At 43.3% G+C, this 19,354-nt stretch overlaps 1 protein-coding gene across 3 annotated transcripts in view; it reads left to right on the top strand.

The window, feature by feature from the left end:
* Nucleotides 1-3,651: 3,651 nt before the first annotated feature.
* Nucleotides 3,652-19,354, top strand: part of USP28 (ubiquitin specific peptidase 28) — a gene marked incomplete at its 3' end in the record, with an annotated part of 74,540 nt that continues 58,837 nt past the window's right edge. For all 3 annotated transcript variants that reach the window (XM_081100156.1, XM_081100155.1, XM_081100157.1), the window contains exon 1: nt 3,652-3,853. In XM_081100156.1, coding sequence (XP_080956282.1) covers nt 3,668-3,853 — 186 coding nt within the window. In that variant the 5' untranslated portion in view covers nt 3,652-3,667. The remainder of the gene's footprint in view (nt 3,854-19,354) is intronic.

Below are 19,354 nucleotides of genomic sequence, written 5' to 3'. Positions count from 1 at the left end.
TAAAGAGGAATGAGAGGGGATTTTCTGAGGTGACAGCATATGTTCCATGATACCCACTTTTGTTATTTGATCACCATGAAGCTTGCCAACTGATGGCTGAGCACTGACGTAGAGTGTTCATTAAATACGCTGGTTGGACTGGGTATCTCTATCTGATTACCATGTCCAGGACCAGCTGGTAGTTAAACCCATGGGGCTATAGCCCTCAAATTGATTAGGTCAAATTTATTAATATGGAGTCTTGTTTAGAACCACATAGCAGAAAGCGGCTTAATCAAAACTCAGGGGCCAATATTTACCGAATGGTCTGTACATACCTCTTTCAGAGACATGAATATAAACAGTCTTTGCTGGTCTTTCAAGGAAATTTTCGTAATTAAGCATAATAGGTCTCCACCCACTTACACACAATAAATAAGCAATTTCCTATGACAAATGTGCAAAGATGAAACAAGAGTGGCTCCAGAGACATGCTAAAGACACACAAAAATAGAGCTCTCTAGCAACGTACAAGTATGCAATCAAATAAACTAAGCTAAGAAATCAACTTGTTTTGCTCTGACCTCCAGGGTTGAGGCCATGAACACAGGTTTGATTACTCATTTAAAAAAAGGGGGGAACCCTGACTGGTTTGGCTCAGTGGATGGAGCGTCAGCCTGCAGACTGAAGGGTCCAGGGTTCAATTCCGGTCAAGGGCATGTACCTTGGTTGCGGGCACATACCCAGTGGGGGTGTGCAGGAGGCGGCTGATTGATATTTCTCTCTCATCGATGTTTCTAACTCTCTATCCCTTTCCCTTCCTCTCTGTAAAAAATCAATAAAATATATTTTTTTAAAAAGGGGGAGGGGGTAAAGCCACACAAAAAAATAGTCTTATAACCATTAGACATAAACACAGCCTGTTGAATGTGGAAGATTCTGATCTCTTCAAAAGTTACCTGCCAGGGATAGGGGGCCCCTGTATCTCTGGGCAAAAGAAGTATCTATCCCTAGTCCTAGTTCAGGCTCCTGAGAATAATCAGGTCTCCCATGGGAGCTTCACCGTGTCCTTAGACCACAAGTCGTGGGCACATGCAGACTAGAAAAACCTGCCGGTGAAACATCACAGTCGCACGAACAACAATGCCGGGAGCACAGGAAAGGCCACTATCCATAAAAAATTCACACCAAGGGTGCTTCCCGAGGGCTAGGACCAGGGCAATGGTAAAAGCAGTAACCCCTCAAAAAGGCGCTTTTACACCCAGCCTGAGCATCGATTTTGGAGAGCCAAAGCGTGCCCTCGTGATACATGTAAATGTGAAACATGGTCAGTAGTTACAATATCCACCAAATTGTTCAAAATACAACTCAACGGAGGGCACCTTAGCTTCAACATGCTATCATAAGCATCTGCTCAAACTTAACAAAATACTACAATACTTCAGTTTGAACTCCAGAAAATCTAAAATGGGACAACTTAAGAATTTTTTTTCTATTTTAGTCTGTTTTTATATTTATTGGGGTAAAATGGCAACCGTCAAATTACAGGTGTAAAGCCTCCTCCTGCAACATTTGTACACTGTATCATGTGCGCACCACCTGAAACAAGTCTCCTTCTGACATGTGTTGGGCCCTCTTTGCCCCTTGTCCTTTCCCCACCCCCCTTCCCCTCTGGTAACCACCATTCTGCTGTATCTAGGTTTCAAATTTATTTGTTCATTTGTTGTTTTTTGTTTTATTTCCCACATATAGGTGTAACCATACGGTTCTTGTTCTTTTTGTCTGGCTTATTTCACTTAACATAATACTCTCAAAACAGTCCATGTTGATGGACTGAAATAATTACCATTGTTAAAATAGCCACATTGCCCAAAGCAATGCAGCGGTTCTCAACCTGTGGGTTGCGCGACCCCTTTGGCGGTCGAACGACCCTTTCACAGGGGTCGCCTAAGACCATCCTGCATATCAGATATTTACATGACGACTCATAACAGTAGCAACATTACAGTGATGAAGTAGCAACGAAAATAATTTTACGGTTGGGTCACAACATGAGGAACTGTATTTAAAGGGCCAGAAGGTTGAGAACCACTGCATATACAGATTTAATGCAAACCCCATCAAAATCCCAGTGGCATTTTCCACAGAACTAGTACAAATACTCCTAAAATTTATATAGAACCACAAAAGACCCCAATAAGCCAAAGCAATCCTGAGAAAAAAAGGACAAAGCTGGAGGTATCACACTCCCTGACTTCAAACTATACTAGTACAATGGTGTTGAGAAAATGGGAAGCCACTGACACCATACACAAAAATTAACTCAAAAAGTATTAAAGACTTGAATAGAAGACCTGAAGCTCACGAGACATGGAAAAAAACATAAACGCTAGACTTACGGCTTTGGTCTTGGTAGGGTTTTTGTGCACTTGCTCCTGATACATATCTGGACTAAGACTTTAAAGCAGCGGTTCTCAACCTGTGGGTCGAGACCCCTTGGGGGTCGAAGGACCCTTTCACTGGGGTCGCCTAAGACCATCGGAAAACACATAATTACATATTGTTTTTGTGATTAATCACTATGCTTTCATTATGTTCCATTTTTAACAATGAAAATACATCCTGCATATCAGCTATTTACATGACGATTCATAACAGTAGCAAAATTAGTTATGAAATAGCAACGAAAATAATTTTGTGGTTGGGGGTCACCACAACATAAGGAACTGTATTAAAGGGTCGCAGCATTAGGAAGGTTGAGAACCACTGCTTTAAAGTAACAAGATCGGTGGGAGTGGCCGTGGTTGGAACTAGCGCTCCCGGGGGCAGTTCTCCAGCCGGGCTGTTGGGGAACCCTGCAGAAAGAGCCCTGCTTACATCAGGCTCTGTGGTTGTGCCTCTCCTTAACTTCTTCCCCTCCGCGAAGTTCCTCTCCATCCCGGCAGCAGTGCAGCGTGTGCACGTGGCTGGCCGGTCTGCAAGGACAGAGTTGCAACCCCTTCTCCCTCCACCCCGTCCTTGTTGGTGGCAAAACACAGTGGCTACTGTCCATACTGCCCATGCCCACGCCAGTGTGAGGCACCACGCTGGGCAGCAGTGAAGAGGTTTCGTTAAGTTTCGGAAGGCCACTCATCCACCTTCTCTCCTTTGTTAAAAGATGATTAATAATTTTTCGTGTCGCTGGACTTAGGAATGACCACGTGACCAGGTGGGAAGCCCTTTATTTACGCTGTCCCTAGACCGGGTCCCAAATTGGGGAGCAGCTTTCACTCCTCGGAGGGGAAGGCTGAGCGGGCGGCGGGTCATAGACATGAGCATATCTTGGAAGCAGAGAACGGAGAAGGGGCGCGGGACGCAGAGCCCGCCGCCGGAAAACCGTGCCCTGGGCACCCCGCCGAGAACGTCACCTCCCCGAGTGGCGATGCCGACCGCTAGCTGTGGGCGGGGCGGGGGTCACGTGGCCGACGCCGGGGTCAAGCCGGGTGCGCGGGCACGCAGAGCACCGCGGCCCTCCGCGGGGGCGGGGCGGGGCGGGGCGTGTGGGCGGAGCCTCCGGCGCGTGCTGGGGCGGGGGCGGGGGCGGAGGCGGGGCCGGAGCGGGATGATGGGCGGGTGGTGGCGGGCGTGTGGGCGGAGCCTCCGGCGCTCGCTGGGCGGAGGCAGGGCCGGAGCGGGATGATGGGCGGTGATGGCGGGCGTGTGGGCGGAGCCTCCGGCGCGCGCTGGGGCAGAGGCGGTGGCGGTGGCAGGGTCTCCGCCTCCTCCTCCTCCTGCGAGGCAGCGCTGGCGGCGGTGGCGGGAGGCCGGTGACCCGGCCATGACTGCGGAGCTTCAGCAGGACGACGCGGCCGGAACAGCCGATGGCCACGGCTCGGTGGGCTCCGTGGCGGCGCGGGGTGCGGGGAGCGGCGGGGCGGGCTCCGGATTGGAGAGAGGAGGGGTGGGGGGGCTAGGGCGGGAGCCGCGCGGGCGCGGCCTGCGGGCGGGGCGGGGGCTGCGAGGGGCCACCGCGGGGCGTGGGCGAGCGCGGGGAAGGGGCTCGGGAGGAGGCTGGAGTCTTTCCTAGACTTCGGTTCGGTCGCGGAACGGGGGGCATCAGATGTTTTGGGAAACGAAGCCGGAAGGCGGGCGCGGGGTGTCTGCACCGCGGTGTCTGGGGAGAGCGCTCCGGGCCGCGCCCGGGGCCGAGGAACTTCCAGAGGCGGCTTTGGTGGTCTTGGCGCTTTGTTTCTATTTTAAAATCCGCTTGAGAGAGTCTCACCCCGGGAGAAGTTAACCGAAAGCCGGCATTACCAGCACCGGGGAGAGGCCGGGTCCTGGCGACCCCCCTGCGCCCTCGCCGCCGGCCACGCTCCCTAGAGCCGCCCGCCTCCCCGCAGCGCCCGCAGGGGCGCGCTGGTCGCCGGGGTTTAGGGAGGGGGCGTCGCGCCGAGGCGGGGGCGTGTGCCTGTCCCGGTGTCTGCGAGGACCCCGAGCCGCACCAGGGTCTCTGGGCTCCGGTGGCGCGAGGAAAGGAACGCGCTTTGGGAGGAAACCCGAGGCTGACGTCGGTGTGAGGGAACCTGGAAGCGGGCAGTGTGAGACTGTCTTCCCTGCGACTCCGGCATGTCACCGCTCGCGCTTCCCCATCGCCCCTCCGGCGAGCAAACCGGGGAGCGTGGGCCGGGTGTTCACACGCGAGTTTGGAAGCGAGGGATTTCAGGCACATCTGCAACACAGAGCTGTCAGAGGCCTTCGCGCGCGAGAGCTTTGGTACCTTTTTACCCTCTCCTGGCACTCGGGAGGCCGGTAGTGTAGAAGGTGGGCACGCTTACTTCCTCTTAGAACTTCGGGAGTGAAAGAGACCTGGAAATGAGAGTATGCCGCTTTCTAATGGAAATGGCTTTGTTAGGTGCTCCCAGTGCCTGCCGGCACCCGAGTCAGCGTTTTCTCTGCTTTCGGAGATCGGTTCTATCCGTTTTTAGGGCAGGGACTGGAAACAGGTGGGAATAAATCTTAGTTTTGAGACAGTGGCGTTGATGTAGAGAAGAGACTGTTTTCAGGGAGAGCAAGTTCTGTACATTTCTCGGGACTCCTGTTAGTTGAGACCACGTGCCTGTTAATCATGGGCATCTTCACGTCCCTTGGCCACCGTTGGAGAAGTGACCCCCATCTCATCACCGTCTATGAGACTGTCGTCTGGGAGGGAGGTGCTGGCCGAGCGCTTGTGTGTAAGTCATAGCTATTTTTGGAAGCTTGGGAATCCGGTGGCTGTGGTTGGCTGAGGACCCTGGTTCCTGGCCACCTGCACGGTGGTGACATCAACTGTTCTTCCCGGTGTTTAGCCCCCATACAGACAGCTGATAAGCTCGGTATGCGTGATAATGTTTGCCCTTTTGGCTCTTGTTCTTTTGTTGATGTAAAATGCTTGAAGTCAGCAGGCTAGGTTGAAGGAGTCTTATATGGGGATCTTATATCCTCATCTTGATAAGTTTCATGTTAGAATGGACTTTATTTTTGAATTCTCTGTAGTGTTCTACATTTCTCTTGGAGGATCTTTAATTGTTCTAGTCGGGAAGAGCTTTCCTGCACAGACACTGAGGAGCTTCTTGAACCCGGCGTGCTTCCCATCCCTCGTTGGTCAGTTGTACATGGGACAGACAGAACCCTCCATGACCTCCCAAGAATTTTAGTAGAGGGAAAATGTCGTATTCTTGAAATAGGTGTTCAGTACCTACTCAAACCTAGAAGAGAACACTGTGATGATTCTAAATCCTCCATGCTGTAGACTGTTATTTGAGTATCTAAAGCAGTGGTTCTCAACCTTCTGGCCCTTTAAATACAGTTCCTCATGTTGTGACCCAACCATAAAATTATTTTCGTTGCTACTTCATCACTGTCATGTTGCTACTGTTATGAATCGTAATGTAAATATCTGATATGCAGGATGGTCTTAGGTGACCCCTGTGAGAGGGTCGTTTGACCGCCAAAGGGGTCGCGACCCACAGGTTGAGAACCGCTGAAAGGGATAACTTTAGATTCTGTGTTTTTAATCAGTTCTTGACTTAGATCAAAACCCAGCAGCAACAGCAACTGTTATTGTAGGATGAACAACTTGAAGTCAGGTTGGTTCTTATAAACCTGCCCTCTATGGCGGCTGTACTAGGGTTCATCACACATTCTCTGTGCTAACTGGAGTCCTATGAAAACCTGCCAGCTGCAGGTAAAATTTAACTTTTTGTTTTCCCTGGATTTATTGGCTTTTCATTCCCTTTTACCTTGTCTCATTCATTGTGATTTTGGGAGCGTCAGTAATGAGTGCTGGTTGGCTTCTACAACTCTCATGCCTCCTCAGCTACAAAGTTTCTGTTTCCACAATGAGTACAGTGTTTATAAAGCACATCAGCAAATAATGCCTCAGGTCTGTCCATGTGTTTTGTTTCATCAGAGAAGTTTAAAGCAGTAGCCAAATGAAGCAGATATTTTTCAAGGAAAATAACAATGTTGATAATAGTAGTTAACATTGAGCATGTACTGTGTACCAAACTTTGTGCTCAGAACTTAACATGCATTATTATGACTACTCTATGAAGTTTTCTTATGAGGAGGCTTATACTTGTTAAATAATTTGCTCAAGGTCACCCAGCTGGTAAGTGGTACAGCCAGAGTTGAACCCAGGCAATTCTGACTCCCAAGAGCCAAAGATATCCCTGATTCTACTTCTTTGTTGTTGGACCCATTGTCTTGGTTCAGAACCTTTCTGTTACTCTCTAGGACTTTTCTGATCTTTTAAACTTTCAATCCTCCTTGCACTCTTTCTAAACAGATAACCTTTTTTTCCTACTTGATTGAGCTTGCTTACATCTAGAGAGCTCATTGTCTCATGGTTTTGTGTTCCACCAATTCCTCTTTAATGTCTTTTTTCTCAGCAGAAGAGGTACCCATTCCTTCTCCTTCATTTGTTAGAGATGAATCTAGATCACTGGTGTCCAGAGACCTTTTTGATTGTGACTATTGGATGAGGAGGATGCTGGCATCTAGTGGGTGAAAGCCAGGAATTCGGCTAAACATCCAACATTGTACGGGCCTTATCTGGCCCAAAATGTCAGTAATGCTGAGCTTGAGAAACCCTCATCTAGATGATGTCTCTCCCTACTGTCCCAAATCATCTCACGTCTCCTTTATCCTAGCCCAGCGGTCGGCAAACTCACTAGTCAACAGAGCCAAATATCAACAGTACAACGATTGAAATTCCTTTTGAGAGCCAAATTTTTTAAATTTAAACTATATAGGTAGGTACATTGTTATTAACCTACCTATATAGTTTAAGTACTGTTGATATTTGGCACCTCCCCTGCACTGCGTATCCCGCGGCCCCCCTGCTCTGCGTCTCCTGTCTCCCGTCGCCCAACTGACCTACTGACACCCCCCACTTCTTCTAACGCCACTTCTTCAAAATAGACTCGAAAACCGACTTCTGCGCATGGGCCACAAAGTTTCAATCCCGCTGTACGTGTGCGCCCGCAGGTGGTATTTGGTGGAAGAGCCACGCTCAAGGGGCCAAAGAGCCGCATGTGGCTCACAGACCGCGGTTTGCCGACCATGGTCCTAGCCTAATCCCTTTACTGTTATCTTCTTCCTTTCGACTCAAAATATGGTCCACGGACCAGCAGCGTTTGTATCACCTGGGCGTCTGTTAGAAATGCAGTAATGTGGACGTGCTGGAGCCAGCTTTTACTGGTCTCCACCTGACTGTGTACATCTCTTCCCAAGCTGCTTGGTGACCTCCTGTTGCTAGCTTGAAATTGCCACAGTGGGAGTATTGTTACCAAGGAGATGCACAAGCTCTTCGAATCATCACACCACTGTTTGGGCCTCCACCCTACACCTAGTGAATCAGAAACTACCTTTTGACAAGATTCCTGGGTGATAAACTTTGGGAAGCTCGGTCCTACACAGAATTCCCATGGTCCATTCAGTTATGAACACATATCCCCAATCCTCAATTAAAATAAGAACAACAAAATTCTCTTCTGCCCTGTCCAGCTATTGCCTTGCCTACCTCCTTTTCCCCCCCCCCCCCCTTTTGTTTACTTTTTGAACAGGTTTTAAATCTCCCTGTTTCTTTTTTAAAGTATTTTTCCAATTACAGTGTAATTCCAATTCACTGTAGAAAAATTGGAAAACACAGACCCAACAAGATTAGGTCTTGGCTGATAAGAGGCACAGCCCTGAGGCTGAGGCACATTGGTTACCAGATTCCACAGTGAGGTAGCAGCAACAGGTTGTGCAGAAGCCCAGTTAGGACCTGGCTGTGGGGACCACTCTAGGCTCCAGCAAGAAGAGGGTGATTGCCCACAGGCCTGCAGCGAGGCCCGCAGCAGACGGGTTAGATTGTAGGGCAATGAGTAGTTTTATGTTATCAGCATGCCCCAGGCTGCCCAACCAGAGCCTTGCCAGTAGTAGGCTTTTAGTATTTGTCATTAGCAAATGAAACAGACCTGTGGGAAGTAACCAGTGACTGACCACCTTCTGGTCAAATCAGTGGTCTTTTAGTAGTAATTCCTATTACCATTTTTTCCTTTGGTTATTCAAGTACCCCTCATTCTCATGCTTTCATTTGCAATGATTCCTTATTGCCACTTGTTTGTTGTTACTTATTTTGGCATTTGATTTTAGGCTGCCTTACTTCCTGAGCGCTCTTCTTTTGGCCCTGTATGTTCTTTCATCTTCTCTGCTATGGGCTAACCTGTTTGCTTTCTTGGTTGTTACTGTCCTTTTATTAACTGCTTCCCTGTCTGCCTTTGTACTCTTCTACCCCTCTTTTTGGAAATGCTTGTTGAAGATTTAAGCTCGTACGTCAGCTTTCTTGGCGATAAGTATTTGCTGAATAGCTACTTTCCTACACTTATTGTAATAGGTAAGGGGATATACTTGTAGTAATAGCATCGGCCATTTGCCAGTTACTGCCTTAAGCACTTTCTGTACATTTCTAATATTTACAAAAACCCTGCAAGGTATGAATTATTGTATCTTATTACTGATGAGGAAACTCAAACTCAGATATTAATATAGCTAATGAGGGCCTAATATGAGATTTTAAACTGAAGTCTGTTTGCCTCCATATCGCAGATAAAAAATGTGTCTTGCCGAAACCGGTTTGGCTCAGTGGATAGAGCGTCGGCCTGCGGACTGAAGGGTCCCAGGTTCGATTCCGGTCAAGGGCATGTACCTGGGTTGTGGGCATATCCCCAGTAGATGTGCAGGAGGCAGCTGATCGATGTTTCTCTCTCATCGATGTTTCTAACTCTTTATCTCTCTCCCTTCCTCTCTGTAAAAAATCAATAAAATATATTTAAAAAAAAATGTGTCTTACTCTTACTCAAGATTCAATTCTAAGTAGCAGAGCTGGGACTTAAAGCCACTGACTTCCCCCACTGCCATTAGTGCCTTTCTAAAGCCAAGCGTTTTGACTGCCACTTGACAATGTATGAAGCACTTCAACATCTGTTGTCATTGAACCTATATAGCAACCCCGTGAAGTAAAAGTTAGTGTGACTGGGAAGTAGAGCTTGCAAACTGACACAGCTAATACTTAAAACCAAAAGTAATTGGTAATTACTCACAGGTAATTTTCTCCTAGGATATCAGTATTTTCCCTCCAATCTTTGGATGAGTTTCATTGGATGGGCAGGTCACAAAATTTTATATTTATGTATCATTTTAAATTTTATTAACAATTCCTATATGTGTTATTTAATTTGATAGTCACACTGGGTCTGTTAAAGCTGATGCTATACTTTATTTTACAGATGTGGAAATTGATGCTTAGAAAAATTGAGAGTTGCTCTGAGGCTAGTGTGTGCTGGAATCTGGGTTACATATGCTATTTCTAAATAAAAGGGGAGGTCAGAGTACTGGACATACAAAGCCATATCAAAGATCTGTGTGAATAGGTGCTGGCAACATGCTACGTGATGGCTGGTAGTCAGTTTAAACTTGAGATGTCCTAAACAAATGTTTTCTTTTTTCAACATTACTGCCCAACTTAGTACTTTCCTGGTGTTCTTTTTCTGTGTGTGTGTGTGTGTGTGTGTGTGTGTGTGTGTGTGTGTAGCATGTGCATGTACATGAGCGAACACGAATCTCTTGATTTTTATTCAGTTTAGGTGAAACACATATAAAATTAACTGAAATGTATAACTCAGTGACATTTAGTATATTCACAATATTGTGCAGCACCACTTCTATTTAGTTCCAACACATTTCATCACCCCAAAAGAAAACTCATATCACTAAGCAGTCACTCCCCACTCCCCAGCCCTTGGCAATGCCAGTCTGCTTTCTGTTTCTGCTTTTACCTGCTCTGGATATTTCATATAAATGGGATCATACAATATGTGACCTTTCGTGTCTGGCTGTTTTTACTTAGTATAATGTTTTCAAGATTCATCTAAGTTATAGCATCTATCAGTACTTCATTTCTTTTAACGACTGAGTAATAGTCTACTCTGTGTACTCCATTTTATCCAGTTTTCCACTGGTGGACATTTGAGTTATTGCCAACCTTTTGGCTGTTATGAATAGTGCTGCTATGAACATTCATGTACAAGTTTTTGAGTATCTGTTTCCAATTCTTTTGGGTATATGCCTAGACATAAAGAAGTTGCTGGGTTATTTAGTAACTTTATGTTTAACTTTTTGCCCCAGGAACTGCCAAACTATTTTCCACAGCAGCTGCACCATTTTATATTCCCACCAGAATACACAAGGGTTCCAGTTTCTCCACATCCTCACCCAACACTTATTTTCCATTTTTGTTCTTTGTTTGTCTTATAATGGCCATTCTCCTGTGTGTGAAGTGGTATCTCGTTTTTTTTTGTTTTTTTTAATCCTCACAATATATTTTTCCATTGACCTTTAGAGAGAGAGTGGAAGAGAGAGAGGGTGGAGGGAGGGAGGGAAGGAGAGAGAGAGAGAGAGAGAGAGAAAGAAAGAAACATTGATGTGAGAGAAACACATAGACTGGTTGCCTCCCCCACATGGCCTGACAGATTGGACTGGGCTGGGGATTGAACCTACAACTGAGGTACCTGCATTTGACTGGGAATTGAAACTGCAACCCCTCTGTCTGTAGGCCTACGCTCTAATCCAGCGGTTCTCAACCTGTGGGTCGCGACCCCTTTGGGAGTCGAACGACCCTTTCACAGGGGTCGCCTAAGACCATCGGAAAACACATATATAATTACGTATTGTTTTTGTGATTCATCACTATGCTTTAATTATGTTCAATTTGTAACAATGAAAATACATCCTGCATATCAGATATTTACATTACGATTCATAACAGTAGCAAAATTACAGTTATGAAGCAGCAATGAAAATAATTTTATGGTTGGGGGCCACCACAATATGAGGAACTGTATTAAAGGGTCGCGGCATTAGGAAGGTTGAGAACCACTGCTCTAATCACTGAGTCAGACTGGCCAGGGCTCATTGTAGTTTTGATTTGCATTTTCCTAATGGCTAATAATGTTAAGTATCTTTTCATATGGTTATTGGCCATTTGTATATCTTCTTTGGAAAAATGTCTATTCAAATCCTATGCCATTTTTTTTTCTGGCACACACGAACTTACTGAATTATGATTTAAAACCATTGTCAGTACTGCCAGTCTGTTGCTTCTTTCTGTGCCACCATCATGCCCCACATCACTGCTCCAGGAGGGAGTCTCAAGCAGATGATGGACCAGATGCCACCTCCATTCCCAGCGCCACCATTGGAAGCCCAGGTTTCTGAACAGGTTTTATTACACACATAGGGGATGGGACTCAGACCTTCTTAGCTGCTGCATTCCTCATGGACGAAAGGACATTCTTCAGTTCCTCTCTCTTCCTCTCGGTGTGAATGTGTGTCTGCATCCTTGTCTTTTGTTGTTGTTGTTGTTGTTAATCCTCACTGGAGGATATTTTTCCAGTGATTTTTAGAGAGAGTAGAAGAGAGGGAGTGAAGTGGGAGAGAGAGACAGAGAGAAAAACATTGATGTGAGAGAGTCACATTGATTGGTTGCCTTCTGTATGCGCCCCGCTGAACAACACTGGCCAGGCCATAGCCTTTTCTTGATGAACGTTGGGGTGCGCTTGTGTCTCTGTGGCACGCTGCTCATAGGGGGCAAAGCCACATACCTCTCGGGTCATGTTCCATAGGAACCTGGTGTGCTTGGTGAGGCACCTGCAGTGGTGGCCGTGCCTCAGCTTGCTCATGTTCTTGTTCACCTGTGGCCCTTGTTGAGGCCAACAGCCCTGGGGTAGTAGGGCAGAACCATGGCTGCTGTGGCAGAAGAGCATTCCTTTGCCCATTTTTGAATTGGGTTTGTTTGTTCTTGGTTGTTTGAATTATGAGAGGTTTTAAAAAATATACATATATTTTATTGATTTTTTACAGAGAGGAAGGAAGAGGGATAGAGAGTTAGAAACATTGATGAGAGAGAAACATCGATCAGCTGCCTCCTGCATACCCCCAACTGGGGATGTGCCCGCAACCAAGGTACATGCCCTTGACCGGAATCGAACCTGGGACCCTTCAGTCCACAGGCCGACACTATCCACTGAGCCAAACCGGTTAGGGCTGAATTATCAGAGTTTTTAAATATAATCTGGGTACTAGACCCTTACCAGATTTATGATTTGAAAATATTTTCTCCCATCCTATAGGTTGCCATTTCACTTCCTTAGTAATATCCTTTAAGGCACAAGTTTTTAATTTTGATGAAGTCCTGCTTACCTGTTTTTTTCTTTTGTAGCTCAAACTTTTGGTTCCATATCTAAGAATCTATAGCCAAATCGAAGATCATGAAGACAGACCTTTATGTTTTCTTCTAAGAGTTTTATAGGATTACCTCTTATATTTAGGTTGTTGATCCATTTTAAATTAGTTTTTGTGTAAGTTAGGGGGTCTAATTTCATTCTTTTGCATGTGGATGTCTACTTGTCCTATGCACCATTTTTGAAGGGACTATTTTTCCCCATTAAATGGTCTTGGGACCCTTGTCAAAAATCAGTTGACCAGATGTATGGGGTTTGTTGGAACTCTTAATTGAATTCAGTGGTCTGTATGTCTTTCTTTATGCCAGTACTACACTGTCATGATGATTGTAGCTTTGTAGTAATATTTGAAATCAAGAAATGTGAGACCTCAACTTTATTCTTCTTTCAATATTGTTTTTACAGAGTCCATTGAAATTTCATATGAATTTGAGGATCAGCTTTGCCATTTCTGAAGAAAAGGCGGTTGGAAATTTGGATAAGAATTGCCTTGAATTTGTAGATCACTTTGGGTAGTATTGCTGTCTTAACAATATTAAGTCTTTGTGATGATTACTTGGATGTGTCCACTTAACTGAGCTGTGAGGTGCCCAGACATTTGGTCAAACATTATTTTGTATGTAAGGGTGCTTCTGGGTGAGATTAACATTTGAATCAGTTGCCCTCCCAAATGTCTATGGGCCTCATCCATCAATTGAAGACCTGAATAACAAAAAGACTGATTAAGAGGAACTTCACTTGACTACTGAGCTAGGACATCAGTTTTCTTCTGCTCTCGCACTGGAACTTACACCATCAGTTTTCCTGGTTCTCAGGCTCTCTGACTTGGAAATGACACCACTCACTCTCCCTCCGAGGTCCCCAGCTTGCTAACTGCAGATCTTGGCACCTCTCAGCCTCCATAATTGCAAAAGCCACTTCCTTACACTACCTTAATTTACCCCCACACACAGGAAACCGGGAATCCAGGGTTCCTGTACACACACACACACATATCACACATCCCGTATTGGTTCTGTTTCTCTGGAGAAATCTGACTAATCCAGTCTTCTAATCCAGGAACCTGGATATCTGTCCATTTATTTAGATTTCCTTTAACTTCTGTCTCAATGTTTTGTACTTTTCAATGTATTTTACTTCGTTGGTTAAATTTATTCCTAGGTATTTTATTCTTTTGGATAGTTGTAAATGGAATTGTTTACTTAATTTTCTTTTCAGATTGTTCATTACTGCTTTATAAAAACACAAAATTGTCGCATGTTGATCTTGTTTCCTGCAAAATTACTGAATTTGTTTATTAGCTCTAGTAACTTTTTTGTGTGGGTTCTTTTGGATTTTATATATTATGTCATCTGTGAATAGAGATAGTTTTACGGTTTCCTTTTCAGTTTGATGCCTTTTATTTTTCTTGCCTCATTGCTCTGGCTAGAACTTCTAGCACTGTGTTGAAATAGCATTGGTGAAAGTGGGCATTCTTGTCTTGTTCCTGATTTCAGTGGGAAAACTTTCAGTCTTTCTCCATTGATGCAATGTCAGCTGGGAGTTATTTCTGTTTGTGACTTGTAAAGGCCCTTTATCATGTTGATGAACTTCCCTTCTATTCCTAGTTTCCTGTTGGTTTTTGTCAAATGCTTTTTCTGCATCATTCAAGATGATCTTGTGTTTTCCCCTCCTACATTCTGTTAGTGTGGTATATTACATTGGCTGGTTTTCTTACTGCTTTTATTTTATCCTGACGTTTAGTGCCCTTTCTAATCTAATCCCACATCACTGCTCTGGTCCCTGTTATTTATCAAAAGTAGAAACAACACACTGAGGGCCACCTAATAATAACTTAAAATTTCACTCTCGTTGGGTTTCTAAAACTCTAAGCATGTAAACTTGATTTCTTAAATCTTTCCTCATACTTTTCTAGTTTTTCAATTAACCTTAGCAATATAATCTTTGAAGATCCATTTCAAATGACCTTCCCAACCTAATTTATATTTGGTTTGGTCATGTGGTCAAAGAAATGAAAAAATGTTGTCTTAATGTCTTCTAAAGTAAGAAAAAGGCAAGATGCAGGACATGATGGATAGTGTGAAGATATATTCATGTGCATAGACCAGTGATGGCGAACCTTTTGAGCTCAGTATGTCAAAATTTTGAAAAACCCTAAACTCTGGTGCCACGTCACATATAGAAATATTCATATTTTTTTTTTGATATTTGCAACCATAGTAAAAAAAATTATATATATATATATATTTTAAATATATTTTATTGATTTTTTTACAGAGAGGAAGGGGAAGGGATAGTTAGAAACATCGATGAGAGAAACATCGATCAGCTGCCTCCTGCACATCTCCTGCTGGGGATGTGCCCACAACCAAGGTACATGCCCTTGACTGGAATCGAACCTGGGACCCTTCAGTCCGCAGGCCGACGCTCTATCCACTGAGCCAGACCGGTTTCGGCAATATATTTTTGATATTTATTTTATATATTTAAATGCCATTTAACAAAGAAAAATCAACAAAAAATATGTATAAAATGAACAAATAGAAAAACAATGTACATTTAGGAAAAAAACCCATAAAAACAATGATAATCAAATGGTACGAAAACTAGAAATTAATGACTTTTTTGGTGCTGAAGTTTATCTGCTAATTCTTCTATTGCAGGTTCATACTTGGTGCACTTCAAGGCCAAGCAGGCGCCACTAATTTCATCTGTTAGCCGGTTTCTTTTGTTCGTTTTAATATTATTTAATGCTGAGAACAAAGTCTCACAAAAATATGTTGATGAAAAAATTGTTAACAAAGCCATCGCTAGATTTTTTTAAAAATATATTTTATTGATTTTTTACAGAGAGAAAAGGAGAGGGACAGAGAGTTAGAAACATCCATGAGAGAGAAACATCAATCAGCTGCCTCCTGCACACCCTCCACTGGGGATGTGCCCGTAACCCAGGTACATGCCCTTGACCGGAATCGAACCGGGGACCTTTCAGTCCGCAGGCTGATGCTCTATCGACTCAGCCAAACCGGTTACGGCTTATCGCTAGATTTTTTATGTCGCTAAAAGTGTCAGGTACTCTGTTCTAAGCACTCAAAATTTCTTGTTCGTAGTTGCACTCTTCATTATTCAGATGATTTCGTTCCAGATTTTCAAGTTTCGACCTTAAGTTGACAAACACATGAGTCCAAATGCTACCTTGAAAATCTGCAAGTTGCATCTCTAAATCATCAATTTGCATCCATTGGAAATCCTTTAATTCCAAAGTACTGTAAACAACTACATCCGGATACTTAACTGTTTTAATGGTCTGTTCTAGGCTTCTAAATTGGTCGAATCTTTCGCTGAACTGTTCAAATAACGAGTTTACTACATTCTGGTACATAAGTATGGACTCCATTACGCTTGTTGTAGTGGCCTTCTCCAAATACTTTTTTATCCCAGGAAAATACTTATAAGTTTTACTTTCAATATCTCGCTTGAAAATTTTAAGTTTACTTTCAAAAGATTTGATGTATCCAAACATGTCAATACTTTTGCCAAAACCTTGTAATTTTAAGTTCAGTTCATTCATATAAACAGAGAGATCTGTAAAAAACATCAAATTGCTGACCCACTTATGATCATTGATCTGAGGAAAGTTTGCCAGATCCTTATTCTCAATAAATACCATAATTTTTTCAAAGCACTCCACAAATCACTCAAGTACTTTACCTCGACTCAGCCATCTCACATTATTGAACATCAGTAGTCCACTGTAGGTTTTGTATAAAAGTGCAGAAAATTCTCACTTGTGAAGGGTTCGAGAAGCTATAAAATTTACAATTTTTGTTACAGCTGACATTAAATCATTCAATTCTGAGAATCCCGATTTGGCACACAACACCTCCTGATGGATAATGCAATGAAAAGGTACAAGTGGATGTCTAATAGCTTCCATAAACAATTTCAGGAATCCCACATTTTCCCACCATATTTGGTGCTCCATCTGTCGTGACTGACACAATTTTATAGATATCAATGTTTAGGTTACTGAATGTTTTTATAACAACTGTACATATTTCGTTTCATTATGTACTTATTGGCACTGATTCTAACTTTATCAACTCTTCTCTCATTGTGAGACCATCAGAATGTCTAGCAATAATGGCCAACCGAGCATTTGATGTGACATCAGTAGTTTCATCAAGAGAAATCGAAAAATACAACTATTTAAGTCTTTTTTAAATTGACGTACGTTTTTGTTAAGATCTATTATTCTGTCTTTGATAGTATTTCTACTGAGTGGTAACTCAGAAATTCTTTTAATAAAGTCATCTTTATTTTTCATATCGTGCAATAGAGCTGGTGCACATCTTAGAAATGTTTCCTTAATAAATTCTCCGTCACTGAGGGCTTTTCCATGCTGAGCTATGGAGTGAGCAATACAGTAACTTGCTGATGTTAAATTTGTAGAGCATCTTACAAATTTAATGATGGAATTTGATTGACTTTTATAGAGGTGTAGCTGCCTAGAAATGTATTCCTTCCTTTCTTTCTTTTTTTTAATATATTTTATTGATTTTTTTACAGAGAGGAAGGGAGAGAGATAGAGAGTTAGAAACATCGATGAGAGAGAAACATCGATGAGAGAGAAACATCGATCAGCTGCCTCCTGCACATCTCCTACTGGGGATGTGCCCGCAACCCAGGTACATGCCCTTGACCGGAATCGAACCTGGGACCTTTCAGTCCGCAGGCCGACGTTCTATCCACTGAGCCAAACCGGTTTTGGCTCCTTCCTTTCATTGATACTTTTTTTCAAGAGCTGACAATGATTAGTTTCAAAATGTCTCTTTAATTCCACGTTCTGCTTACTACCGTTTCATTACACAGTATGCACAATGATCTGTTGTTTCTGTCGACAATCCCGTACATCTCGGTCCATATGTCTTGAAAGGGTCAGCTACTGCTACTTCCACTTCCTTTATCATTCAGTCTTGCTTTTTATTTTTTTGATTCTCCATCACAAGACTGCAAAAATAAATAAATATAAATCACAGCGTTTTTTATAAAAGGTTGATAGGTTTCTTTCCTATTAACTTTTTGCAGTGTTGTTGCACTGACTCCTGGTGTAAAACAATTCAAAGATAGTATGTTTAACCAACAAATATATGGTGCTGTAATCAATTATCCGACACGCAGAATGTCTTGTCGAGCACTGTTGCACTGTATATCTTTTTCTTCTAACCCTCCCACTCCTATCTCCTAACGAACATGGCGATCAAGTACATCCGTTTGCCAAATGCACCCGAACGCACAGGCAGCTTACCCGAGGCACATGTTGACAATAACGAGGCCGTTTCCAGAATTGGGCATTTTGTCACTCGAGTAAAAATAAAATGTCATGAGTAAAGATTAATCTCTTTATAGTGTTTTTCTTAACCTTTTTATATTAATGTCAATATTGGAACAATGTATCTTCGATGTTTTCACTATGTATCTTTGCTACGCAACACCGATGTACATGTTTACATCCTGTTTTAGAATTGCATTATTGATCATGAGTAACGTAATAATATTACTCGAGTGATGCCCAACTCTGGCCATTGCGAGAGACAAATATTTGAATTATGCAATTTTTTGTCTCTGTCGATGCGTGTCACCCAAAATGAGTTTGCGTGTCACCTCTGACACGCGTGTCATAGGATCGCCATCACTGGCATAGACCATTTCTGCAAAGATATATCAGAAACTATTAGTAATGGTTACTCCTGGGGGATGGGAATGGGATGAAAAGAAGAGGGAAATTTTCTATTCATTTTATATCTTTTTATACTGTTGGAATTCCTCACTCAGTGCATTTGAGAAAAAGAGAGGAGAAAATTTAAAAATAAATGACTAGTTCCTCTTTTTAAAAAATATTTGTATTGATTTCAGAGAGGAAGGGAGAGGAAAACATCAATGATGAAAATCATTGATCGGCTGCTTCCTGCACGCCCTCTACTAGGGATCAAGCTCACAACCTGGGCATGTGCCTTGACTGGAAATCGAACTGTGACCTCCTGGTTCATAGGTTGATGCTCAACCATTGAGCCACACCAGCTGGGCTCCTTTTTTTCTTTCTTTTTTTTTTAAATTAAATCTTTATTGTTCAGATTATTACAGTTTTTCCTCTTTTTCCCCCCCATAGCTCCCCTCCACCCGGTTCCCACCCCACCCTCTGCCCTCAACCCCCACCCCTACTGTCCTCATCCATAGGTGCACGATTTTTGTCCAGTCTCTTCCCACACCCCCCACACCCCTTTCCCCCCCAAGAATAGTCCACTCCCTTTCTATGCCCCTGATTCTATTATAATCACCAGTTTATTCTGTTCATTATATTATTTATTCACTTGATTTTTAGATTCACTTGTTGATAGATGTGTATTTGTTGTTCATAATTTGTATCTTTACCTTCTTCTTCTTCTTCTTCTTCTTAAAGGATACCTTTCAGCATTTCATATAATACTGATTTGGTGGTGATGAACTCCTTTAGCTTTTCCTTATCAGTGAAGCTCTTTATCTGACCTTCAATTCTGAATGATAGCTTTGCT

The sequence above is a fragment of the Myotis nattereri genome (assembly GCF_964212035.1).
Source record: "Myotis nattereri genome assembly, chromosome: 9".
Taxonomy (NCBI): Eukaryota; Metazoa; Chordata; class Mammalia; order Chiroptera; family Vespertilionidae; genus Myotis; species Myotis nattereri.
The sequence above is the reverse complement of the archived record's forward strand: the minus strand, read 5'-3'. Positions and strand labels throughout refer to the sequence as shown.